Source organism: Heptranchias perlo, unplaced genomic scaffold (genome assembly GCF_035084215.1).
Source record: "Heptranchias perlo isolate sHepPer1 unplaced genomic scaffold, sHepPer1.hap1 HAP1_SCAFFOLD_131, whole genome shotgun sequence".
NCBI lineage: Eukaryota > Metazoa > Chordata > Chondrichthyes > Hexanchiformes > Hexanchidae > Heptranchias > Heptranchias perlo.
In genome coordinates, this window is record NW_027138548.1 from 146667 (window position 1) to 171089 (window position 24423).

At 59.1% G+C, this 24423-nt stretch overlaps 1 protein-coding gene across 1 annotated transcript in view; it reads right to left on the reverse strand.

The window, feature by feature from the left end:
* abcc10 (ATP-binding cassette, sub-family C (CFTR/MRP), member 10) overlaps positions 1 to 24423 on the reverse strand; it is a 403237-nt gene that overhangs the window by 86568 nt on the left and 292246 nt on the right. Inside the window, exon 18 of the mRNA XM_067977164.1 lies at positions 6564 to 6817. Within this exon, the coding sequence (XP_067833265.1) occupies positions 6564 to 6817 (254 nt within the window). The remainder of the gene's footprint in view (positions 1 to 6563; positions 6818 to 24423) is intronic.

Consider the following 24423-nt stretch of genomic DNA (forward strand, 5'->3'; position numbering starts at 1 on the left):
GGGTATTCGGTGAGCTCAGAGTGTGGTGGGGTATTCGATGAGCTGAGAGTGTGGTGGGGTATTCGGTGAGCTGAGTGTGGTGGGGTATTCGATGAGCTGAGTGTGGTGGGGTATTCGGTGAGCTGAGTGTGGTGGGGTATTCGGTGAGCTGAGTGTGTGGTGGGGTATTCGATGAGCTGAGTGTGGTGGGGTATTCGATGAGCTGAGAGTGTGGTGGGGTATTCGGTGAGCTGAGTGTGGTGGGGTATTCGATGAGCTCAGAGTGTGGTGGGGTATTCGGTGAGCTGAGAGTGTGGTGGGGTATTCGGTGAGCTCAGAGTGCGGTGGGGTATTCGATGAGCTGAGTGTGGTGGGGTATTCGATGAGCTCAGAGTGTGGTGGGGTATTCGATGAGCTGAGAGTGTGGTGGGGTATTCGGTGAGCTGAGTGTGGTGGGGTATTCGATGAGCTGAGAGTGTGGTGGGGTATTCGGTGAGCTGAGAGTGTGGTGGGGTATTCGATGAGCTGAGAGTGTGGTGGGGTATTCGGTGAGCTGAGAGTGTGGTGGGGTATTCGGTGAGCTGAGAGTGTGGTGGGGTATTCGATGAGCTCAGAGTGTGGTGGGGTATTCGGTGAGCTGAGTGTGGTGGGGTATTCGATGAGCTGAGTGTGGTGGGGTATTCGGTGAGCTGAGTGTGGTGGGGTATTCGATGAGCTGAGTGTGGTGGGGTATTCGATGAGCTGAGAGTGTGGTGGGGTATTCGATGAGCTGAGAGTGTGGTGGGGTATTCGATTAGCTGAGAGTGTGGTGGGGTATTCGGTGAGCTGAGTGTGGTGGGGTATTCGATGAGCTGAGAGTGTGGTGGGGTATTCGATGAGCTGAGAGTGTGGTGGGGTATTCGATGAGCTCAGAGTGTGGTGGGGTATTCGATTAGCTGAGAGTGTGGTGGGGTATTCGATGAGCTGAGAGTGTGGTGGGCTATTCGATGAGCTGAGTGTGGTGGGGTATTCGGTGAGCTCAGAGTGTGGTGGGGTATTCGGTGAGCTGAGTGTGGTGGGGTATTTGGTGAGCTTAGTGTGGTGGGGTATTCGATGAGCTGAGAGTGTGGTGGGGTATTCGATGAGCTGAGAGTGTGGTGGGGTATTCGATGAGCTGAGAGTGTGGTGGGGTATTCGATGAGCTGAGAGTGTGGTGGGGTATTCGATGAGCTGAGAGTGTGGTGGGGTATTCGGTGAGCTGAGAGTGTGGTGGGGTATTCGGTGAGCTGAGAGTGTGGTGGGGTATTCGATGAGCTGAGAGTGTGGTGGGGTATTCGGTGAGCTGAGAGTGTGGTGGGGTATTCGATGAGCTGAGTGTGGTGGGGTATTCGGTGAGCTCAGTGTGGTGGGGTATTCGGTGAGCTGAGTGTGGTGGGGTATTCGATGAGCTGAGAGTGTGGTGGGGTATTCGATGAGCTGAGAGTGTGGTGGGGTATTCGATGAGCTCAGAGTGTGGTGGGGTATTCGGTGAGCTCAGAGTGTGGTGGGGTATTCGGTGAGCTGAGTGTGGTGGGGTATTCGGTGAGCTTAGTGTGGTGGGGTATTTGGTGAGCTCAGAGTGTGGTGGGGTATTCGGTGAGCTCAGAGTGTGGTGGGGTATTCGATGAGCTGAGAGTGTGGTGGGGTATTCGATGAGCTGAGAGTGTGGTGGGGTATTCGATGAGCTGAGAGTGTGGTGGGGTATTCGATGAGCTGAGAGTGTGGTGGGGTATTCGGTGAGCTGAGTGTGGTGGGGTATTCGGTGAGCTGAGTGTGGTGGGGTATTCGATGAGCTGAGAGTGTGGTGGGGTATTCGGTGAGCTCAGAGTGTGGTGGGGTATTCGGTGAGCTGAGAGTGTGGTGGGGTATTCGGTGAGCTGAGAGTGTGGTGGGGTATTCGGTGAGCTGAGTGTGGTGGGGTATTCGGTGAGCTGAGAGTGTGGTGGGGTATTCGGTGAGCTGAGTGTGGTGGGGTATTCGGTGAGCTGAGAGTGTGGTGGGGTATTCGGTGAGCTGAGAGTGTGGTGGGGTATTCGGTGAGCTGAGAGTGTGGTGGGGTATTCGGTGAGCTGAGAGTGTGGTGGGGTATTCGATGAGCTCAGAGTGTGGTGGGGTATTCGATTAGCTGAGAGTGTGGTGGGGTATTCGGTGAGCTGAGAGTGTGGTGGGGTATTCGGTGAGCTGAGAGTGTGGTGGGGTATTCGGTGAGCTGAGAGTGTGGTGGGGTATTCGATGAGCTCAGAGTGTGGTGGGGTATTCGATGAGCTCAGAGTGTGGTGGGGTATTCGATGAGCTGAGAGTGTGGTGGGGTATTCGATTAGCTGAGAGTGTGGTGGGGTATTCGATGAGCTGAGAGTGTGGTGGGGTATTCGGTGAGCTGAGAGTGTGGTGGGGTATTCGGTGAGCTGAGAGTGTGGTGGGGTATTCGGTGAGCTCAGAGTGTGGTGGGGTATTCGGTGAGCTGAGAGTGTGGTGGGGTATTCGATGAGCTGAGAGTGTGGTGGGGTATTCGGTGAGCTGAGAGTGTGGTGGGGTATTCGATGAGATGAGAGTGTGGTGGGGTATTCGATTAGCTGAGAGTGTGGTGGGGTATTCGGTGAGCTGAGAGTGTGGTGGGCTATTCGATGAGCTCAGAGTGTGGTGGGGTATTCGATGAGCTCAGAGTGTGGTGGGGTATTCGATGAGCTGAGAGTGTGGTGGGGTATTCGGTGAGCTGAGAGTGTGGTGGGGTATTCGATGAGCTGAGAGTGGTGGGGTATTCGGTGAGCTGAGAGTGTGGTGGGGTATTCGATGAGCTGAGAGTGTGGTGGGGTATTCGATGAGCTGAGAGTGGTGGGGTATTCGGTGAGCTGAGAGTGTGGTGGGGTATTCGGTGAGCTGAGAGTGTGGTGGGCTATTCGGTGAGCTGAGTGTGGTGGGGTATTCGGTGAGCTGAGAGTGTGGTGGGGTATTCGATGAGCTGAGAGTGTGGTGGGGTATTCGATGAGCTCAGAGTGTGGTGGGGTATTCGGTGAGCTCAGAGTGTGGTGGGGTATTCGGTGAGCTCAGAGTGTGGTGGGGTGTTCGGTGAGCTGAGAGTGTGGTGGGGTATTCGGTGAGCTGAGAGTGTGGTGGGGTATTCGGTGAGCTGAGTGTGGTGGGGTATTCGGTGAGCTGAGAGTGTGGTGGGGTATTCGGTGAGCTGAGAGTGTGGTGGGGTATTCGGTGAGCTGAGAGTGTGGTGGGGTATTCGATGAGCTGAGAGTGTGGTGGGGTATTCGGTGAGCTCAGAGTGTGGTGGGGTATTCGGTGAGCTGAGAGTGTGGTGGGGTATTCGGTGAGCTGAGAGTGTGGTGGGGTATTCGATGAGCTGAGAGTGTGGTGGGGTATTCGGTGAGCTGAGAGTGTGGTGGGGTATTCGGTGAGCTGAGTGTGGTGGGGTATTCGATGAGCTGAGTGTGGTGGGGTATTCGATGAGCTGAGAGTGTGGTGGGGTATTCGATGAGCTGAGAGTGTGGTGGGGTATTCGATGAGCTGAGAGTGTGGTGGGGTATTCGGTGAGCTGAGAGTGTGGTGGGGTATTCGGTGAGCTGAGAGTGTGGTGGGGTATTCGATGAGCTGAGAGTGTGGTGGGGTATTCGGTGAGCTGAGAGTGTGGTGGGGTATTCGATGAGCTGAGAGTGTGGTGGGGTATTCGGTGAGCTGAGAGTGTGGTGGGGTATTCGGTGAGCTGAGAGTGTGGTGGGGTATTCGGTGAGCTGAGAGTGTGGTGGGGTATTCGGTGAGCTGAGAGTGTGGTGGGGTATTCGATGAGCTCAGAGTGTGGTGGGGTATTCGATGAGCTGAGAGTGTGGTGGGGTATTCGGTGAGCTGAGAGTGTGGTGGGCTATTCGGTGAGCTGAGAGTGTGTTGGGGTATTCGATGAGCTGAGAGTGTGGTGGGGTATTCGGTGAGCTGAGAGTGTGGTGGGGTATTCGGTGAGCTGAGTGTGGTGGGGTATTCGGTGAGCTCAGAGTGTGGTGGGGTATTAGGTGAGCTCAGTGTGGTGGGGTATTCGATGGTCTCTCACTCCACACACACTTTCCAGCAGGGCATATTGGTTCGCCAACAGGAGGGGGAACTCTGGCTCATTTGTCCCCTCATTAACCCAGGAGCACTGAGGTCAATCATCGTGTCCCCAACTAACATCAGACAAATCAACAGTCGAGCGAGTCTTTTGGATCATTTCTAACATTCTCCAAAGACTTTTTAATGCAGTGAGGGACCTCAAAGATTCTTAAGATCAACTTGTTAGATGATTACAAAACGGCAGCAAATTGTCTGCACAATTCCCCTTCCCATTTCCTGCTGACGACAGCTTCCATTTGGATCCACACAGTTTGTTCCTGGTTCTACCTCGACTCCGGAGATGGGGATAAGGCTAACTGCATTCACAGCCACAGAATCCCTCCCTCACTCGCAGCTCAGGAACTATGAGGACAGGTTGGGCAAACGGTGCCCAATAGTTCCCTTTTGTACTCAGTCGAGCACACGGCAGCATTTCACACGGGTTTCTATTGCATCGACGCGACAGCAGAGAAACAGGCATTTGGCCCAACTGCTTTCCGTCGATGTTTATGCTCCACATAAGCCTCCTCAAGCTCAATATCTCTTCCCCCTCGCCCGCTATTCCCTTCTCCTTCATTTTTGCTTCAATCACTCCATCTGCCAGCGAGTTCCACATTCTCACCATTCTGTTAAGAAATTCCTGATGTGATCTGTGATGTACTTTAGTTATATTTATGCTCCGCTGCTGTTCAAACTTCATCCAGCAGCTCGCCCAGTGGGCAAATGGGTAAAACACAACATTGAGGAGGACGAGCCTCACTGACCAAAGGTTCCTGGCTGGATCGCCACACAATGCTGAGTCAGCTGTTTGCAGGCAGCACCCGCAATTTCCTCCCCACCCCATGAAACACCCCCCCGCACCACTCACTCCACCCGGCGAGAGACCCTCCCCAGACCCCACCGCGAGTCTCCTGCCAACCCACCCCCTCCAGGGAATCCCACCCCGCGCGAGACTCCCCGCCTCCTCCGCACCCCCGCGCGAGACTCCCCGCCTCCTCCGCACCGCCCCCCCCACAGTGCCCCAATCCCCACCTCTTCCCCCTCCCCACACCCAGTGCCCCAATCCCCACCCATTCCCCCCACAGTGAGCCAATCCCCACCCATTCCCCCCCACAGTGCCCCAATCCCCACCCATTCCCCCCCCACAGTGCCCCAATCCCCACCTCTTCCCCCTCCCCACACCCAGTGCACCAATCCCCACCCATTCCCCCCCACAGTGAGCCAATCCCCACCCATTCCCCCCCACAGTGCCCCAATCCCCACCCATTCCCCCCCCACAGTGCCCCAATCCCCACCCATTCCCCCCCCACAGTGCCCCAATCCCCACCCATTCCCCCCCGCAGTGCCCCAATCCCCACCCATTCCCCCCCGCAGTGCCCCAATCCCCACCCATTCCCCCCCGCAGTGCCCCAATCCCCACCCATCCCCCCCGCAGTGAGCCAATCCCCACCCATCCCCCCCCGCAGTGCCCCAATCCCCACCCATTCCCCCCCCGCAGTGCCCCAATCCCCACCCATTCCCCCCCCGCAGTGCCCCAATCCCCACCCATTCCCCCCCGCAGTGCCCCAATCCCCACCCATTCCCCCCCGCAGTGCCCCAATCCCCACCCATTCCCCCCCGCAGTGCCCCAATCCCCACCCATTCCCCCCCGCAGTGCCCCAATCCCCACCCATTCCCCCCCGCAGTGCCCCAATCCCCACCCATTCCCCCCCGCAGTGCCCCAATCCCCACCCATTCCCCCCCGCAGTGCCCCAATCCCCACCCATTCCCCCCCGCAGTGAGCCAATCCCCACCCATTCCCCCCCACAGTGCCCCAATCCCCACCCATTCCCCCCCACAGTGCCCCAATCCCCACCCATTCCCCCCCACAGTGCCCCAATCCCCACCCATTCCCCCCCACAGTGCCCCAATCCCCACCCATTCCCCCCCACAGTGCCCCAATCCCCACCCATTCCCCCCCACAGTGCCCCAATCCCCACCCATTCCCCCCCACAGTGCCCCAATCCCCACCCATTCCCCCCCACAGTGCCCCAATCCCCACCCATTCCCCCCCACAGTGCCCCAATCCCCACCCATTCCCCCCCACAGTGAGCCAATCCCCACCTCTTCACCCCACAGTGCCCCAATCCCCACCCATTCCCCCCCACAGTGCCCCAATCCCCACCCATTCCCCCCCACAGTGCCCCAATCCCCACCCATTCCCCCCCACAGTGCCCCAATCCCCACCCATTCCCCCCCACAGTGCCCCAATCCCCACCCATTCCCCCCCACAGTGCCCCAATCCCCACCCATTCCACCCCCCCAACAGTGGGCCAATCCCCACCTCTCCCCCCCCCCCCCCACAGTGGGCCAATCCCCACCCCCCTCCTCTCCCCTACTCCAGCAACATATTGCGTACACCTCCCCAATATTCTGGAATACTGCTCCCCCACCCAACATCACAAGTGGAAATGCACAAAAGAAACACAGAAATCTCTTACCGAAGTTCCACCAAACTGACTGCTTTTGTGTCAATATTGTCGATGAAAATCTGACCCTCACTCAGCTCCACCATCCGGAAGAGTGCCAGGAACAAAGTGGACTTTCCTGAGCCTGTCCGTCCCACAATTCCCACTTTCTCACCAGCATTAATCTTGATATTAACTCCGTTAAGCACATGAGGGAGTCCCTGCCGATACATGAGGACGACATCCCGGAACACAACCACACCCTCCTGTGGCCAAGTGTCAGGAACCTGGGCGCAAAAGAATACAGGTTATATTATCCAAAGTATAGAGGGCTGTTGTATAACACGGTGTGATAGATAGTGCTCCTGCAAATATTGTATAAATAACTGATATCTTATTGTACAATATACACAGCAACATAATAATCAGTAACGCAGTGCGCTATATAACCCACTGAAGCACTGTAACCGCTGATAAACCGTTTTATGTAATAGAGAGCATTGTACCCACAGATACAGTGCGTCAAATAATAGGCAGTAGCATTGTACCCACAGATACAGTGCGTTAAATAATAGGCAGTAGCATTGTACCCACAGATACAGTGCGTTAAATAATAGGCAGTAGCATTGTACCCACAGATACAGTGCGTTAAATAATAGGCAGTAGCATTGGACCCACAGATACAGTGCGTTAAATAATAGGCAGTAGCATTGTACCCACAGATACAGTGCGTTAAATAATGCAGGCAGCACCATTGTACCCACAGATACAGTGCGTTATATAATGCAGGCAGCAACATTGTACCCACAGATACAGTGCGTTAAATAATAGGCAGTAGCCTTGTACCCACAGATACAGTGCGTTAAATAATAGGCAGTAGCATTGTACCCACAGATACAGTGCGTTAAATAATGCAGGCAGCACCATTGTACCCACAGATACAGTGCGTTAAATAATGCAGGCAGCACCATTGTACCCACAGATACAGTGCATTATATAATGCAGGCAGCGGCATTGTACCCACAGATACAGTGCGTTATATAATGCAGGCAGCGGCATTGTACCCACAGATACAGTGCGTTAAATAATGCAGGCAGCACCATTGTACCCACAGATACAGTGCATTAAATAATACAGGCAGCGGCATTGTACCCACAGATACAGTGCGTTAAATAATGCAGGCAGCGGCATTGTACCCACAGATACAGTGCATTAAATAATGCAGGCAGCGGCATTGTACCCACAGATACAGTGCATTAAATAATGCAGGCAGCACCATTGTACCCACAGATACAGTGCGTTATATAATGCAGGCAGCACCATTGTACCCACAGATACAGTGCGTTATATAATGCAGGCAGCACCATTGTACCCACAGATACAGTGCGTTATATAATGCAGGCAGCGGCATTGTACCCACAGATACAGTGCATTAAATAATGCAGGCAGCACCATTGTACCCACAGATACAGTGCGTTATATAATGCAGGCAGCGGCATTGTACCCACAGATACAGTGCGTTATATAATGCAGGCAGCGGCATTGTACCCACAGATACAGTGCGTTAAATAATGCAGGCAGCGGCATTGTACCCACAGATACAGTGCGTTATATAATGCAGGCAGCGGCATTGTACCCACAGATACAGTGCGTTAAATAATGCAGGCAGCACCATTGTACCCACAGATACAGTGCGTTATATAATGCAGGCAGCGGCATTGTACCCACAGATACAGTGCGTTATATAATGCAGGCAGCGGCATTGTACCCACAGATACAGTGCGTTATATAATGCAGGCAGCGGCATTGTACCCACAGATACAGTGCGTTATATAATGGAGGCAGCACCATTGTACCCACAGATACAGTGCGTTATATAATGCAGGCAGCGGCATTGTACCCACAGATACAGTGCGTTATATAATGCAGGCAGCGGCATTGTACCCACAGATACAGTGCGTTATATAATGCAGGCAGCGGCATTGTACCCACAGATACAGTGCGTTATATAATGCAGGCAGCGGCATTGTACCCACAGATACAGTGCGTTATATAATGCAGGCAGCGGCATTGTACCCACAGATACAGTGCGTTATATAATGCAGGCAGCGGCATTGTACCCACAGATACAGTGCATTAAATAATACAGGCAGCGGCATTGTACCCACAGATACAGTGCGTTATATAATACAGGCAGCACCATTGTACCCACAGATACAGTGAGTTATATAATACAGGCAGCGGCATTGTACCCACAGATACAGTGCATTAAATAATACAGGCAGCGGCATTGTACCCACAGATACAGTGCGTTATATAATGCAGGCAGCACCATTGTACCCACAGATACAGTGCGTTATATAATGCAGGCAGCACCATTGTACCCACAGATACAGTGCATTAAATAATACAGGCAGCACCATTGTACCCACAGATACAGTGCGTTATATAATGCAGGCAGCACCATTGTACCCACAGATACAGTGCGTTATATAATGCAGGCAGCGGCATTGTACCCACAGATACAGTGCGTTATATAATGCAGGCAGCACCATTGTACCCACAGATACAGTGCGTTATATGATGCAGGCAGCGGCATTGTACCCACAGATACAGTGCATTAAATAATGCAGGCAGCACCATTGTACCCACAGATACAGTGTGTTATATAATACAGGCAGCACCATTGTACCCACAGATACAGTGCGTTATATAATGCAGGCAGCGGCATTGTACCCACAGATACAGTGCGTTAAATAATGCAGGCAGCACCATTGTACCCACAGATACAGTGCGTTATATAATGCAGGCAGCACCATTGTACCCACAGATACAGTGCGTTATATAATGCAGGCAGCACCATTGTACCCACAGATACAGTGCGTTATATAATGCAGGCAGCGGCATTGTACCCACAGATACAGTGCGTTATATAATGCAGGCAGCACCATTGTACCCACAGATACAGTGCGTTATATGATGCAGGCAGCGGCATTGTACCCACAGATACAGTGCGTTAAATAATGCAGGCAGCACCATTGTACCCACAGATACAGTGTGTTATATAATACAGGCAGCACCATTGTACCCACAGATACAGTGCGTTATATAATGCAGGCAGCGGCATTGTACCCACAGATACAGTGCGTTAAATAATGCAGGCAGCACCATTGTACCCACAGATACAGTGCGTTATATAATGCAGGCAGCACCATTGTACCCACAGATACAGTGCGTTATATAATACAGGCAGCACCATTGTACCCACAGATACAGTGCGTTATATAATAGAGGCAGCGGCATTGTACCCACAGATACAGTGCATTAAATAATACAGGCAGCGGCATTGTACCCACAGATACAGTGCGTTATATAATGCAGGCAGCACCATTGTACCCACAGATACAGTGCGTTATATAATGCAGGCAGCACCATTGTACCCACAGATACAGTGCATTAAATAATACAGGCAGCACCATTGTACCCACAGATACAGTGCGTTATATAATGCAGGCAGCACCATTGTACCCACAGATACAGTGCGTTATATAATGCAGGCAGCGGCATTGTACCCACAGATACAGTGCGTTATATAATGCAGGCAGCACCATTGTACCCACAGATACAGTGCGTTATATGATGCAGGCAGCGGCATTGTACCCACAGATACAGTGCGTTAAATAATGCAGGCAGCACCATTGTACCCACAGATACAGTGTGTTATATAATACAGGCAGCACCATTGTACCCACAGATACAGTGCGTTATATAATGCAGGCAGCGGCATTGTACCCACAGATACAGTGCGTTAAATAATGCAGGCAGCACCATTGTACCCACAGATACAGTGCGTTATATAATGCAGGCAGCACCATTGTACCCACAGATACAGTGCGTTATATAATACAGGCAGCGGCATTGTACCCACAGATACAGTGTGTTATATAATGCAGGCAGCACCACTGTACCCACAGATACAGTGCATTAAATAATGCAGGCAGCACCATTGTACCCACAGATACAGTGCGTTATATAATGCAGGCAGCACCATTGTACCCACAGATACAGTGCGTTATATAATGCAGGCAGCACCATTGTACCCACAGATACAGTGCGTTATATAATGCAGGCAGCACCATTGTACCCACAGATACAGTGCATTAAATAATACAGGCAGCACCTTTTTACCCACAGATAGTGTGTTGTATAATGCAGGCAGCAGCATTGTACTCAGAGAAACAGACAAAATAGGAGCAGGACGAGGCCATTCGGCCCTTCGAGCCTGCTCCGCCATTCGATAGGATCCTGGCTGATCCTCAATCTCAATACCATATTCCTGCTCTCTCCCCATACCCCTTGATGCCTTTTGTGTCTAGAAATCATATCAAGCTCCTTCTTAAATATATTCAGTGACTTGGCCTCCACTGCCTTCTGTGGTAGAGAATTCCACAGGTTCACCACCCATTGAGTGAAGAAATGTCTCCTCATCTCAGTCCTAAATGTCCTATCCCGTATCCTGAGACTGTGACCTCTTGTTCTGGACCCATCAGCCAGGGGAAACATCCTCCCTGTATGCAGTCTGTCAAGCCAAGTCAGAATTTTATATGTTTCAATGAGATCCCCTCTCATTCTTCTAAACTCGAGTCGACCCAATCTCTCCTCATACGACAGTCCTGCCATCCCAGGAATCAGTCTGGTGAACCTTCGTTGCACTCCTTCTATGGCAAGTACATCCTTTCTTAGGCAAGGAGACCGAAACTGCACACAATACTCCAGCTGTGGTCTCCCCAAGGCCCTGTATAACTGCAGTAAGACATCCTTGCTCCTGTACTCAAATCCTCTTGCAACGAAGGCCAATATACCATTCGCCATCCAAACTGCTTGCTGCACCTGCACGTTTGCTTTCAGTGACTGGTGTACAAGGACACCCAGGTCCCTTTTGTACATACACACTTCCCAATCTATCACCATTTAAATAATACTCTGCCTTTCTGTTTTTCCTTCTGAAGTGGATAACTTCACATTTATCCACATTATACTTCATCTGCCATGTATTTGCCCACTCACTCAATTTGTCTAAATCGCCTTGAAGCCTCTTTGTATCCTCCTCACAACTCACCATTCCACCTAGTTTTGTGTCGTCAGCAAATTTGGAAATATTACATTTGGTTCCCTCATCCAAATCATTGATATATATAGTGAATAGCTGGGGCCCAAGCACTGATCCCTGCATAACCCCATTAGTCACTGCCTGGCACCCCAAAAAAGACCCATTTATTCCCACTCTCTGTTTCCTGTCTGTTAACCAATTTTCAATCCATGCCAGTATATTACCACCAATCCCATGTGCTTTAATTTTGCACACTAACCTCTTATGTGGGACTTCATCAAAGGCCTTCTGAAAATCCAAACAAGCCATATCCACAGGTTCCATAATCTGTAGAATTTTGGAAGATGACAACTCATGCATCCACTATTTCCATGGATACCTCTTTTAATACTATGGGATGCAGATTTTTTTTTTAATTCATTCATGGGATGTGGGCGTTGCTGGCGAGGCCGGCATTTATTGCCCATCCCTAATTGCCCTCGAGAAGGTGGTGGTGAGCCGCCTTCTTGAACCGCTGCAGTCCATGTGGTGAAGGTTCTCCCACAGTGCTGTTAGGAAGGGAGTTCCAGGATTTTGACCCAGCGACGATGAAGGAACGGCAATATATTTCCAAGTCGGGATGGTGTGTGACTTGGAAGGGAACGTGCAGGTGGTGTTGTTCCCATGTGCCTGCTGCTCTTGTCCTTCTAGGTGGTAGAGGTCGCGGGCTTGGGAGGTGCTGTCGAAGAAGCCTTGGTGAGTTGCTGCAGTTCATCCTGTGGATGGTGCACACTGCAGCCACAGTGCGCCGGTGGTGAAGGGAGTGAATGTTTAGGGCGGCCTGCTTTGTCCTGGATGGTGTTGAGCTTCTTGAGTGTTCTTGGAGCTGCACTCATGCAGGCAAGTGGAGAATATTCCATCACACTCCTGACTTGTGCCTTGTCGATGGTGGAAAGGCTTTGGGGAGTCAGGTGGTGAGTTACTCGCCGCAGAATACATAGCCTCTGACCTGCTCTAGCAGCCACAGTATTTATATGGCTGGTCCAGTTAAGTTTCTGGTCAATGGTGACCCCCAGGATGTTGATGGTGGGGGATTCGGTGATTGTAATGAAGTTGAATGTCAAGGGGAGGTAGTTAGACTCTCTCTTGTTGGAGATGGTCATTGCCTGGCACTTGTCTGGTGAGAATGTTACTTGCCACTTATCAGCCCAAGCCTGGATGTTGTCCAGGTCTTGCTGCATGTGAGCTCAGACTGCTTCATTATTTAAGGTGTTGCGAATGGAACTGAACGCTGTGCAATCATCAGCGAACATCCCCATTTCTGACCTTATGATGGAGGGAAGGTCATTGATGAAGCAGCTGAAGATGGTTGGGCCTAGGACACTGCCCTGAGGAACTCCTGCAGCAATGTCCTGGGGCTGAGATGATTGGGCTCCAACAATCACTACCATCTTCCTTTGTGCTCGGTATGACTCCAGCCACTGGAGAGTTTTCCCCCCGATTCCCATTGACTTCAATTTTACTAGGGCTCCTTGGTGCCACACTCTGTCAAATGCTGCCATGATGTCAAGGGCAGTCAGTCTCACCGCACCTCTGGAATTCAGCTCTTTTATCCATCTTTGGACCAAGGCTGTAATGAGGTCTGGAGCCGAGTGGTCCTGGCGGAACCCAATCTGAGCATCGGCGAGCAGGTTATTGGTGAATAAGTGCCGCTTGATAGCACTGTCGACGACACCTTCCATCACTTTGCTGATGACTGAGAGTGGACTGATGGGGCGGTAATTGGCCGGATTGGATTTGTCCGGCTTTTTGTGGACAGGACATACCTGGGCAATTTTTCACATTGTCGGGTAGATGCCAGTGTTGTAGCTGTACTGGAACAGCTTGGCGAGAGGTGTGGCTAGTTCTGGAGCACAAGTCTTCAGCATCACAGCCGGGTTGTTGCCGGGGCCCATAAACTTTGCTGTATCCGGTGCACTCAGCCGTTTCTTGATATCACGTGGAGTGAATCGAATTGGCTGAAGACTGGCTTCTGTGATGGTGGGGATATCGGGAGGAGGCCGAGATGGATCATCCACTCGGCACTTCTGGCTGAAGATGGTTGCAAACGCTTCAGCCTTGTCTTTTGCACTCACGTGCTGGACTCCGCCATCATTGAGGATGGGGATGTTTGCAGAGCTTCCTCCTCCCGTTAGTTCTTTAATTGTCCACCTCCATTCACGACTGGATGTGGCAGGACTGCAGAGCTTTGATCTGATCCGTTGGTTGTGGAATCGCTTAGCTCTGTCTATAGCATGTTGCTTTCTCTGTTTAGCATGCATATAGTCCGATATTGTAGCTTCACCAGGTTGGCACCTCATTTTTAGGTACGCCTGGGGCTGCTCCTGGCATGCTCTTCTACACTCCTCATTGAACCAGGGTGGATCCCCTGGTTTGTTGGTAATGGTAAAGTGAGGAATATGCCAGGCCATGAGATTAAAGGTCCTGGGGATTTATCGGCTTTCAGTCCCATTAATTTCTCCAGCACCATTGTTCTACTAATACTAATTTCCTTTAATTCCTCCTTCTCACTAGTCCCTTGGTTCACGAGAATTTTTGGGAAGTTATTTGTGTCCTCTTCCGTGAAGACAGAACTGAAGTACTTGTTTAATTGCTCTGCCGTTTCCTTGTTCCCCATTATAAATTCTCCCGTTTCTAGCTGTAAGGGACCTACATTTGTCTTCACTAATCCCTTTCTTCTCACATACTTGAAGAAGCTTTTATAGTTTACTTATATGTTCCTTGCAAGTTTACTCTCATACTCTATTTTTCCCCTCTATTTTGCTGAATTCTAAACTGCTCCCAATTCTCAGGCTTGCTACTTTTTCTGGCAACTTTATATGACTCCTCTTTGGATCTAATACTATCCTTAATTTCTTTTGTCAGCCATGGTTGGGCCGCTTTTTCTTTTGTGTTTTTGTGTCAGAAAGGAATGTATAATTGTTGCAATTCATGCATTCTTTCCTTGAATGTTAGCCATTGCCTATCCACCGTCATGCCTTTTAATGAAGCTTCCCAATCTATCATAGCCAACTCACTCCTCATACCTTCATAGTTTCCTTGGACGACTTCACTTTCCATCTGAATGAAGAATTCGATCATGTTATGGTCACTCTTCCCTAAAGGACCCCGCACAACAAGATTATTAATTAACCCCTTCTCATTGCACAATACCCGATCTAGGGGCACGGGGCCAGGCGAGGCACGGGCAGAGGAGGGGGCCAGGCGAGGCACGGGCAGAGGAGGGGGCCAGGCGAGGCACGGGCAGAGGAGGGGGCCAGGCGAGGCACGGGCAGAGGAGGGGGCCAGGCGAGGCACGGGCAGAGGAGGGGGCCAGGCGAGGCACGGGCAGAGGAGGGGGCCAGGCGAGGCACGGGCAGAGGAGGGGGCCAGGCGAGGCACGGGCAGAGGAGGGGGCCAGGCGAGGCACGGGCAGAGGAGGGGGCCAGGCGAGGCACGGGCAGAGGAGGGGGCCAGGCGAGGCACGGGCAGAGGAGGGGGCCAGGCGAGGCACGGGCAGAGGAGGGGGCCAGGCGAGGCACGGGCAGAGGAGGGGGCCAGGCGAGGCACGGGCAGAGGAGGGGGCCAGGCGAGGCACGGGCAGAGGAGGGGGCCAGGCGAGGCACGGGCAGAGGAGGGGGCCAGGCGAGGCACGGGCAGAGGAGGGGGCCAGGCGAGGCACGGGCAGAGGAGGGGGCCAGGCGAGGCACGGGCAGAGGAGGGGGCCAGGCGAGGCACGGGCAGAGGAGGGGGCCAGGCGAGGCACGGGCAGAGGAGGGGGCCAGGCGAGGCACGGGCAGAGGAGGGGGCCAGGCGAGGCACGGGCAGAGGAGGGGGCCAGGCGAGGCACGGGCAGAGGAGGGGGCCAGGCGAGGCACGGGCAGAGGAGGGGGCCAGGCGAGGCACGGGCAGAGGAGGGGGCCAGGCGAGGCACGGGCAGAGGAGGGGGCCAGGCGAGGCACGGGCAGAGGAGGGGGCCAGGCGAGGCACGGGCAGAGGAGGGGGCCAGGCGAGGCACGGGCAGAGGAGGGGGCCAGGCGAGGCACGGGCAGAGGAGGGGGCCAGGCGAGGCACGGGCAGAGGAGGGGGCCAGGCGAGGCACGGGCAGAGGAGGGGGCCAGGCGAGGCACGGGCAGAGGAGGGGGCCAGGCGAGGCACGGGCAGAGGAGGGGGCCAGGCGAGGCACGGGCAGAGGAGGGGGCCAGGCGAGGCACGGGCAGAGGAGGGGGCCAGGCGAGGCACGGGCAGAGGAGGGGGCCAGGCGAGGCACGGGCAGAGGAGGGGGCCAGGCGAGGCACGGGCAGAGGAGGGGGCCAGGCGAGGCACGGGCAGAGGAGGGGGCCAGGCGAGGCACGGGCAGAGGAGGGGGCCAGGCGAGGCACGGGCAGAGGAGGGGGCCAGGCGAGGCACGGGCAGAGGAGGGGGCCAGGCGAGGCACGGGCAGAGGAGGGGGCCAGGCGAGGCACGGGCAGAGGAGGGGGCCAGGCGAGGCACGGGCAGAGGAGGGGGCCAGGCGAGGCACGGGCAGAGGAGGGGGCCAGGCGAGGCACGGGCAGAGGAGGGGGCCAGGCGAGGCACGGGCAGAGGAGGGGGCCAGGCGAGGCACGGGCAGAGGAGGGGGCCAGGCGAGGCACGGGCAGAGGAGGGGGCCAGGCGAGGCACGGGCAGAGGAGGGGGCCAGGCGAGGCACGGGCAGAGGAGGGGGCCAGGCGAGGCACGGGCAGAGGAGGGGGCCAGGCGAGGCACGGGCAGAGGAGGGGGCCAGGCGAGGCACGGGCAGAGGAGGGGGCCAGGCGAGGCACGGGCAGAGGAGGGGGCCAGGCGAGGCACGGGCAGAGGAGGGGGCCAGGCGAGGCACGGGCAGAGGAGGGGGCCAGGCGAGGCACGGGCAGAGGAGGGGGCCAGGCGAGGCACGGGCAGAGGAGGGGGCCAGGCGAGGCACGGGCAGAGGAGGGGGCCAGGCGAGGCACGGGCAGAGGAGGGGGCCAGGCGAGGCACGGGCAGAGGAGGGGGCCAGGCGAGGCACGGGCAGAGGAGGGGGCCAGGCGAGGCACGGGCAGAGGAGGGGGCCAGGCGAGGCACGGGCAGAGGAGGGGGCCAGGCGAGGCACGGGCAGAGGAGGGGGCCAGGCGAGGCACGGGCAGAGGAGGGGGCCAGGCGAGGCACGGGCAGAGGAGGGGGCCAGGCGAGGCACGGGCAGAGGAGGGGGCCAGGCGAGGCACGGGCAGAGGAGGGGGCCAGGCGAGGCACGGGCAGAGGAGGGGGCCAGGCGAGGCACGGGCAGAGGAGGGGGCCAGGCGAGGCACGGGCAGAGGAGGGGGCCAGGCGAGGCACGGGCAGAGGAGGGGGCCAGGCGAGGCACGGGCAGAGGAGGGGGCCAGGCGAGGCACGGGCAGAGGAGGGGGCCAGGCGAGGCACGGGCAGAGGAGGGGGCCAGGCGAGGCACGGGCAGAGGAGGGGGCCAGGCGAGGCACGGGCAGAGGAGGGGGCCAGGCGAGGCACGGGCAGAGGAGGGGGCCAGGCGAGGCACGGGCAGAGGAGGGGGCCAGGCGAGGCACGGGCAGAGGAGGGGGCCAGGCGAGGCACGGGCAGAGGAGGGGGCCAGGCGAGGCACGGGCAGAGGAGGGGGCCAGGCGAGGCACGGGCAGAGGAGGGGGCCAGGCGAGGCACGGGCAGAGGAGGGGGCCAGGCGAGGCACGGGCAGAGGAGGGGGCCAGGCGAGGCACGGGCAGAGGAGGGGGCCAGGCGAGGCACGGGCAGAGGAGGGGGCCAGGCGAGGCACGGGCAGAGGAGGGGGCCAGGCGAGGCACGGGCAGAGGAGGGGGCCAGGCGAGGCACGGGCAGAGGAGGGGGCCAGGCGAGGCACGGGCAGAGGAGGGGGCCAGGCGAGGCACGGGCAGAGGAGGGGGCCAGGCGAGGCACGGGCAGAGGAGGGGGCCAGGCGAGGCACGGGCAGAGGAGGGGGCCAGGCGAGGCACGGGCAGAGGAGGGGGCCAGGCGAGGCACGGGCAGAGGAGGGGGCCAGGCGAGGCACGGGCAGAGGAGGGGGCCAGGCGAGGCACGGGCAGAGGAGGGGGCCAGGCGAGGCACGGGCAGAGGAGGGGGCCAGGCGAGGCACGGGCAGAGGAGGGGGCCAGGCGAGGCACGGGCAGAGGAGGGGGCCAGGCGAGGCACGGGCAGAGGAGGGGGCCAGGCGAGGCACGGGCAGAGGAGGGGGCCAGGCGAGGCACGGGCAGAGGAGGGGGCCAGGCGAGGCACGGGCAGAGGAGGGGGCCAGGCGAGGCACGGGCAGAGGAGGGGGCCAGGCGAGGCACGGGCAGAGGAGGGGGCCAGGCGAGGCACGGGCAGAGGAGGGGGCCAGGCGAGGCACGGGCAGAGGAGGGGGCCAGGCGAGGCACGGGCAGAGGAGGGGGCCAGGCGAGGCACGGGCAGAGGAGGGGGCCAGGCGAGGCACGGGCAGAGGAGGGGGCCAGGCGAGGCACGGGCAGAGGAGGGGGCCAGGCGAGGCACGGGCAGAGGAGGGGGCCAGGCGAGGCACGGGCAGAGGAGGGGGCCAGGCGAGGCACGGGCAGAGGAGGGGGCCAGGCGAGGCACGGGCAGAGGAGGGGGCCAGGCGAGGCACGGGCAGAGGAGGGGGCCAGGCGAGGCACGGGCAGAGGAGGGGGCCAGGCGAGGCACGGGCAGAGGAGGGGGCCAGGCGAGGCACGGGCAGAGGAGGGGGCCAGGCGAGGCACGGGCAGAGGAGGGGGCCAGGCGAGGCACGGGCAGAGGAGGGGGCCAGGCGAGGCACGGGCAGAGGAGGGGGCCAGGCGAGGCACGGGCAGAGGAGGGGGCCAGGCGAGGCACGGGCAGAGGAGGGGGCCAGGCGAGGCACGGGCAGAGGAGGGGGCCAGGCGAGGCACGGGCAGAGGAGGGGGCCAGGCGAGGCACGGGCAGAGGAGGGGGCCAGGCGAGGCACGGGCAGAGGAGGGGGCCAGGCGAGGCACGGGCAGAGGAGGGGGCCAGGCGAGGCACGGGCAGAGGAGGGGGCCAGGCGAGGCACGGGCAGAGGAGGGGGCCAGGCGAGGCACGGGCAGAGGAGGGGGCCAGGCGAGGCACGGGCAGAGGAGGGGGCCAGGCGAGGCACGGGCAGAGGAGGGGGCCAGGCGAGGCACGGGCAGAGGAGGGGGCCAGGCGAGGCACGGGCAGAGGAGGGGGCCAGGCGAGGCACGGGCAGAGGAGGGGGCCAGGCGAGGCACGGGCAGAGGAGGGGGCCAGGCGAGGCACGGGCAGAGGAGGGGGCCAGGCGAGGCACGGGCAGAGGAGGGGGCCAGGCGAGGCACGGGCAGAGGAGGGGGCCAGGCGAGGCACGGGCAGAGGAGGGGGCCAGGCGAGGCACGGGCAGAGGAGGGGGCCAGGCGAGGCACGGGCAGAGGAGGGGGCCAGGCGAGGCACGGGCAGAGGAGGGGGCCAGGCGAGGCACGGGCAGAGGAGGGGGCCAGGCGAGGCACGGGCAGAGGAGGGGGCCAGGCGAGGCACGGGCAGAGGAGGGGGCCAGGCGAGGCACGGGCAGAGGAGGGGGCCAGGCGAGGCACGGGCAGAGGAGGGGGCCAGGCGAGGCACGGGCAGAGGAGGGGGCCAGGCGAGGCACGGGCAGAGGAGGGGGCCAGGCGAGGCACGGGCAGAGGAGGGGGCCAGGCGAGGCACGGGCAGAGGAGGGGGCCAGGCGAGGCACGGGCAGAGGAGGGGGCCAGGCGAGGCACGGGCAGAGGAGGGGGCCAGGCGAGGCACGGGCAGAGGAGGGGGCCAGGCGAGGCACGGGCAGAGGAGGGGGCCAGGCGAGGCACGGGCAGAGGAGGGGGCCAGGCGAGGCACGGGCAGAGGAGGGGGCCAGGCGAGGCACGGGCAGAGGAGGGGGCCAGGCGAGGCACGGGCAGAGGAGGGGGCCAGGCGAGGCACGGGCAGAGGAGGGGGCCAGGCGAGGCACGGGCAGAGGAGGGGGCCAGGCGAGGCACGGGCAGAGGAGGGGGCCAGGCGAGGCACGGGCAGAGGAGGGGGCCAGGCGAGGCACGGGCAGAGGAGGGGGCCAGGCGAGGCACGGGCAGAGGAGGGGGCCAGGCGAGGCACGGGCAGAGGAGGGGGCCAGGCGAGGCACGGGCAGAGGAGGGGGCCAGGCGAGGCACGGGCAGAGGAGGGGGCCAGGCGAGGCACGGGCAGAGGAGGGGGCCAGGCGAGGCACGGGCAGAGGAGGGGGCCAGGCGAGGCACGGGCAGAGGAGGGGGCCAGGCGAGGCACGGGCAGAGGAGGGGGCCAGGCGAGGCACGGGCAGAGGAGGGGGCCAGGCGAGGCACGGGCAGAGGAGGGGGCCAGGCGAGGCACGGGCAGAGGAGGGGGCCAGGCGAGGCACGGGCAGAGGAGGGGGCCAGGCGAGGCACGGGCAGAGGAGGGGGCCAGGCGAGGCACGGGCAGAGGAGGGGGCCAGGCGAGGCACGGGCAGAGGAGGGGGCCAGGCGAGGCACGGGCAGAGGAGGGGGCCAGGCGAGGCACGGGCAGAGGAGGGGGCCAGGCGAGGCACGGGCAGAGGAGGGGGCCAGGCGAGGCACGGGCAGAGGAGGGGGCCAGGCGAGGCACGGGCAGAGGAGGGGGCCAGGCGAGGCACGGGCAGAGGAGGGGGCCAGGCGAGGCACGGGCAGAGGAGGGGGCCAGGCGAGGCACGGGCAGAGGAGGGGGCCAGGCGAGGCACGGGCAGAGGAGGGGGCCAGGCGAGGCACGGGCAGAGGAGGGGGCCAGGCGAGGCACGGGCAGAGGAGGGGGCCAGGCGAGGCACGGGCAGAGGAGGGGGCCAGGCGAGGCACGGGCAGAGGAGGGGGCCAGGCGAGGCACGGGCAGAGGAGGGGGCCAGGCGAGGCACGGGCAGAGGAGGGGGCCAGGCGAGGCACGGGCAGAGGAGGGGGCCAGGCGAGGCACGGGCAGAGGAGGGGGCCAGGCGAGGCACGGGCAGAGGAGGGGGCCAGGCGAGGCACGGGCAGAGGAGGGGGCCAGGCGAGGCACGGGCAGAGGAGGGGGCCAGGCGAGGCACGGGCAGAGGAGGGGGCCAGGCGAGGCACGGGCAGAGGAGGGGGCCAGGCGAGGCACGGGCAGAGGAGGGGGCCAGGCGAGGCACGGGCAGAGGAGGGGGCCAGGCGAGGCACGGGCAGAGGAGGGGGCCAGGCGAGGCACGGGCAGAGGAGGGGGCCAGGCGAGGCACGGGCAGAGGAGGGGGCCAGGCGAGGCACGGGCAGAGGAGGGGGCCAGGCGAGGCACGGGCAGAGGAGGGGGCCAGGCGAGGCACGGGCAGAGGAGGGGGCCGGGCGAGGCACGGGCAGAGGAGGGGGCCGGGCGAGGCACGGGCAGAGGAGGGGGCCGGGCGAGGCACGGGCAGAGGAGGGGGCCGGGCGAGGCACGGGCAGAGGAGGGGGCCGGGCGAGGCACGGGCAGAGGAGGGGGCCGGGCGAGGCACGGGCAGAGGAGGGGGCCGGGCGAGGCACGGGCAGAGGAGGGGGCCGGGCGAGGCACGGGCAGAGGAGGGGGCCGGGCGAGGCACGGGCAGAGGAGGGGGCCGGGCGAGGCACGGGCAGAGGAGGGGGCCGGGCGAGGCACGGGCAGAGGAGGGGGCCGGGCGAGGCACGGGCAGAGGAGGGGGCCGGGCGAGGCACGGGCAGAGGAGGGGGCCGGGCGAGGCACGGGCAGAGGAGGGGGCCGGGCGAGGCACGGGCAGAGGAGGGGGCCGGGCGAGGCACGGGGAGAGGAGGGGGCCGGGCGAGGCACGGGGAGAGGAGGGGGCCGGGCGAGGCACGGGGAGAGGAGGGGGAAGGGCGAGGCACGGGGAGAGGAGGGGGAAGGGCGAGGCACGGGGAGAGGAGGGGGAAGGGCGAGGCACGGGGAGAGGAGGGGGAAGGGCGAGGCACGGGGAGAGGAGGGGGAAGGGCGAGGCACGGGGAGAGGAGGGGGAAGGGCGAGGCACGGGGAGAGGAGGGGGAAGGGCGAGGCACGGGGAGAGGAGGGGGAAGGGCGAGGCACGGGGAGAGGAGGGGGAAGGGCGAGGCACGGGGAGAGGAGGGGGAAGGGCGAGGCACGGGGAGAGGAGGGGGAAGGCGATGCACGGGGAGAGGAGGGGGAAGGCGATGCACGGGGAGAGGAGGGGGAAGGCGATGCACGGGGAGAGGAGGGGGAAGGCAATGCACGGGGAGAGGAGGGGGAAGGCAATGCACGGGGAGAAAGGGTAGAGGTGGGGGAAGGAAATGCACAGGGAGAGGAAGGGAGAGGAGGGGGAAGGCAATGCACAAGGAGAAAGGCGAGCGAGGGGGAAGGCAATGCACAGGGAGAAAGCTCCACTGCCCACGGCACTTTTCCATGCAAGCACAGGAGATGCAACAACTGCCCTTTTCCCTCCTCCCTTCCCACCATCCAGGGCCCCAAATATTCCTTCCAGGTGAAACAGTGATTTACTTGTACTTCTTTCAATTTAGTATACTGTATTCGCTGCTCACGATGCAGTCTCCTCTTCATTGGGGAGACCAAACGCAGATTGGGTGATCGTTTAGCTGAACACCTCCACTCTGTCCATAAATGTGAGCCTGACCTGCCAGTCACTTGCCATTTTAATTCCCCGTCCCACTTACACTCTGACCTCTCTGTCATCGGCCTCTTGCACTGTTCCAATGAAGCTCAACGTAATCTCGAGGAACAGCACCTCATCTTTCGTTTCGGCACTTTACAACCTTCCGGACTCACTGAATTCAATAACATCAGACCATAACCACTGCTCCCATTTTCCACATACAACTCGGATTACGCTGAGAGACTCTGCCGCCGTACCTCTCGCACACTCCGCAACCATCTCATACACCAACTCTACAGCAGACGCCACAACCTCGAAACCAAGATAGAGTCCATACTCTCAACCTGTACTCAGGACACAGCAGACCAGCTACGTTATACCGCCAAACAGACGAGGCAACGGAACTACGCTGCCAACATGAAAACCAAGAGCAGGAAGCTTGAGAAACTCGGCATCACCACCAGCATCGACCAAGCTTCCCCTGGTACCACGGTTGCAACCACAGGGAAGTCTATCGTCAATTTGTCCGACCACACCCTTCAACCAGACGAAATCGAAGTTCTCAGCCGAGGGCTCAATTTCTGCCCCACTACCAAAATGGACCCCACTAGTCTCGCGGCGGACACAGAGGAATTCATCAGGAGAATGAGGCTCCGGGAATTCTACCACAAACCCCAAGATTTCAGCAGCGAACCCAATGAGGCAATCGACGATCCGGAACAGCAGACAGAGGGATCCGCGGTACAGCAACCGAAGAGGAAAGAGTCAAACTGGACTCCTCCGGAGGGTCGCTGCCCTCAGCTGGACATGTATGCTCAAGCTGTCAGGAAATGCGTCAATGCCAGATTCATCAGCCGCACTCAGAAGACAGTCCAGAATGTCACCCGAGCACAACGCAACGCCATCAACGCTCTCAAGACCAACCGCAACATCGTCATCAAACCAGCGGACAAAGGAGGAGCCATCGTCATACAGAACAGAACGGACTATTGCAAAGAAGCATACCGACAACTGGACAACCAGGAACACTACAGACGGTGACCCGCAGATCCGACCAAAGAACACACCCACCAGCTCAACAAACTGATCAAGACCTTCGATCCAGACCTTCAAAGCATCCTACGCACTCTCATCCCACGTACTCCCCGCATGGGAGACTTCTACTGCCTCCCAAAGATACACAAAGCCAACACACCCGGACGTCCTATCGTATCAGGCAACGGAACCCTGTGTGAGAACCTCTCTGGATACATCGAGGGCATCCTGAAACCCATCGAACAGGAAACCCCCAGCTTCTGTCGCGACACTACAGACTTCCTACAAAAACTCAGTACCCACGGACCAGTTGAACCAGGAACACTTCTCACCACGATGGACGTCTCGGCACTATACACCAGTATCCCCCACGATGACGGCATCGCTGCGACAGCATCAATACTCAACACCAACAGCCAATCTCCGGACGCCATCCTACAACTCATCCGCTTCATCCTGGATCACAAGGTCTTCACCTTCGATAACCAGTTCTTTACCCAAACACACGGAACAGCCATGGGGACCAAATTCGCACCCCAATACGCCAACAATTTCATGCACAAGTTCGAGCTCGACTTCTTCACTGTACAAGACCTCCAACCAACACTATACACCAGATACATCGACGACATTTTCTTGCTATGGACCCACGGCAAGGAATCACTAAAGAGACTACACGATAACATCAACAAGTTCCATCCCACCATCAAGCTCACCATGGACTACTCCTCAGAATCAGTTTCTTTCTTGGACACACGAATCTCCATCAAAGACGGGCACCTCAGCACCTCACTCTACCGCAAGCCCACGGACAACCTCACGATGCTCCACTTTTCCAGCTTCCACCCTAACCACGTCAAAGAGGCCATCCCCTATGGACAGGCCCTGCGAATACACAGGGTCTGCTCAGACGAGGAGGAACGCGATGGACACCTACAGAAGCTAAAATACGCCCTTGTAAGAACGGGATATGACGCTCGACTCATCGATCGACAGTTCCGACGGGCCACAGCATAAAATCGCATAGACCTCCTCAGGAGACTAACACGGGACGCAACCAACAGAGTACCCTTTGTCGTCCAGTACTTCCCCGGAGCGGAGAAACTACGCCATGTTCTCCGCAGCCTTCAACATGTCATCAATGAGGACAA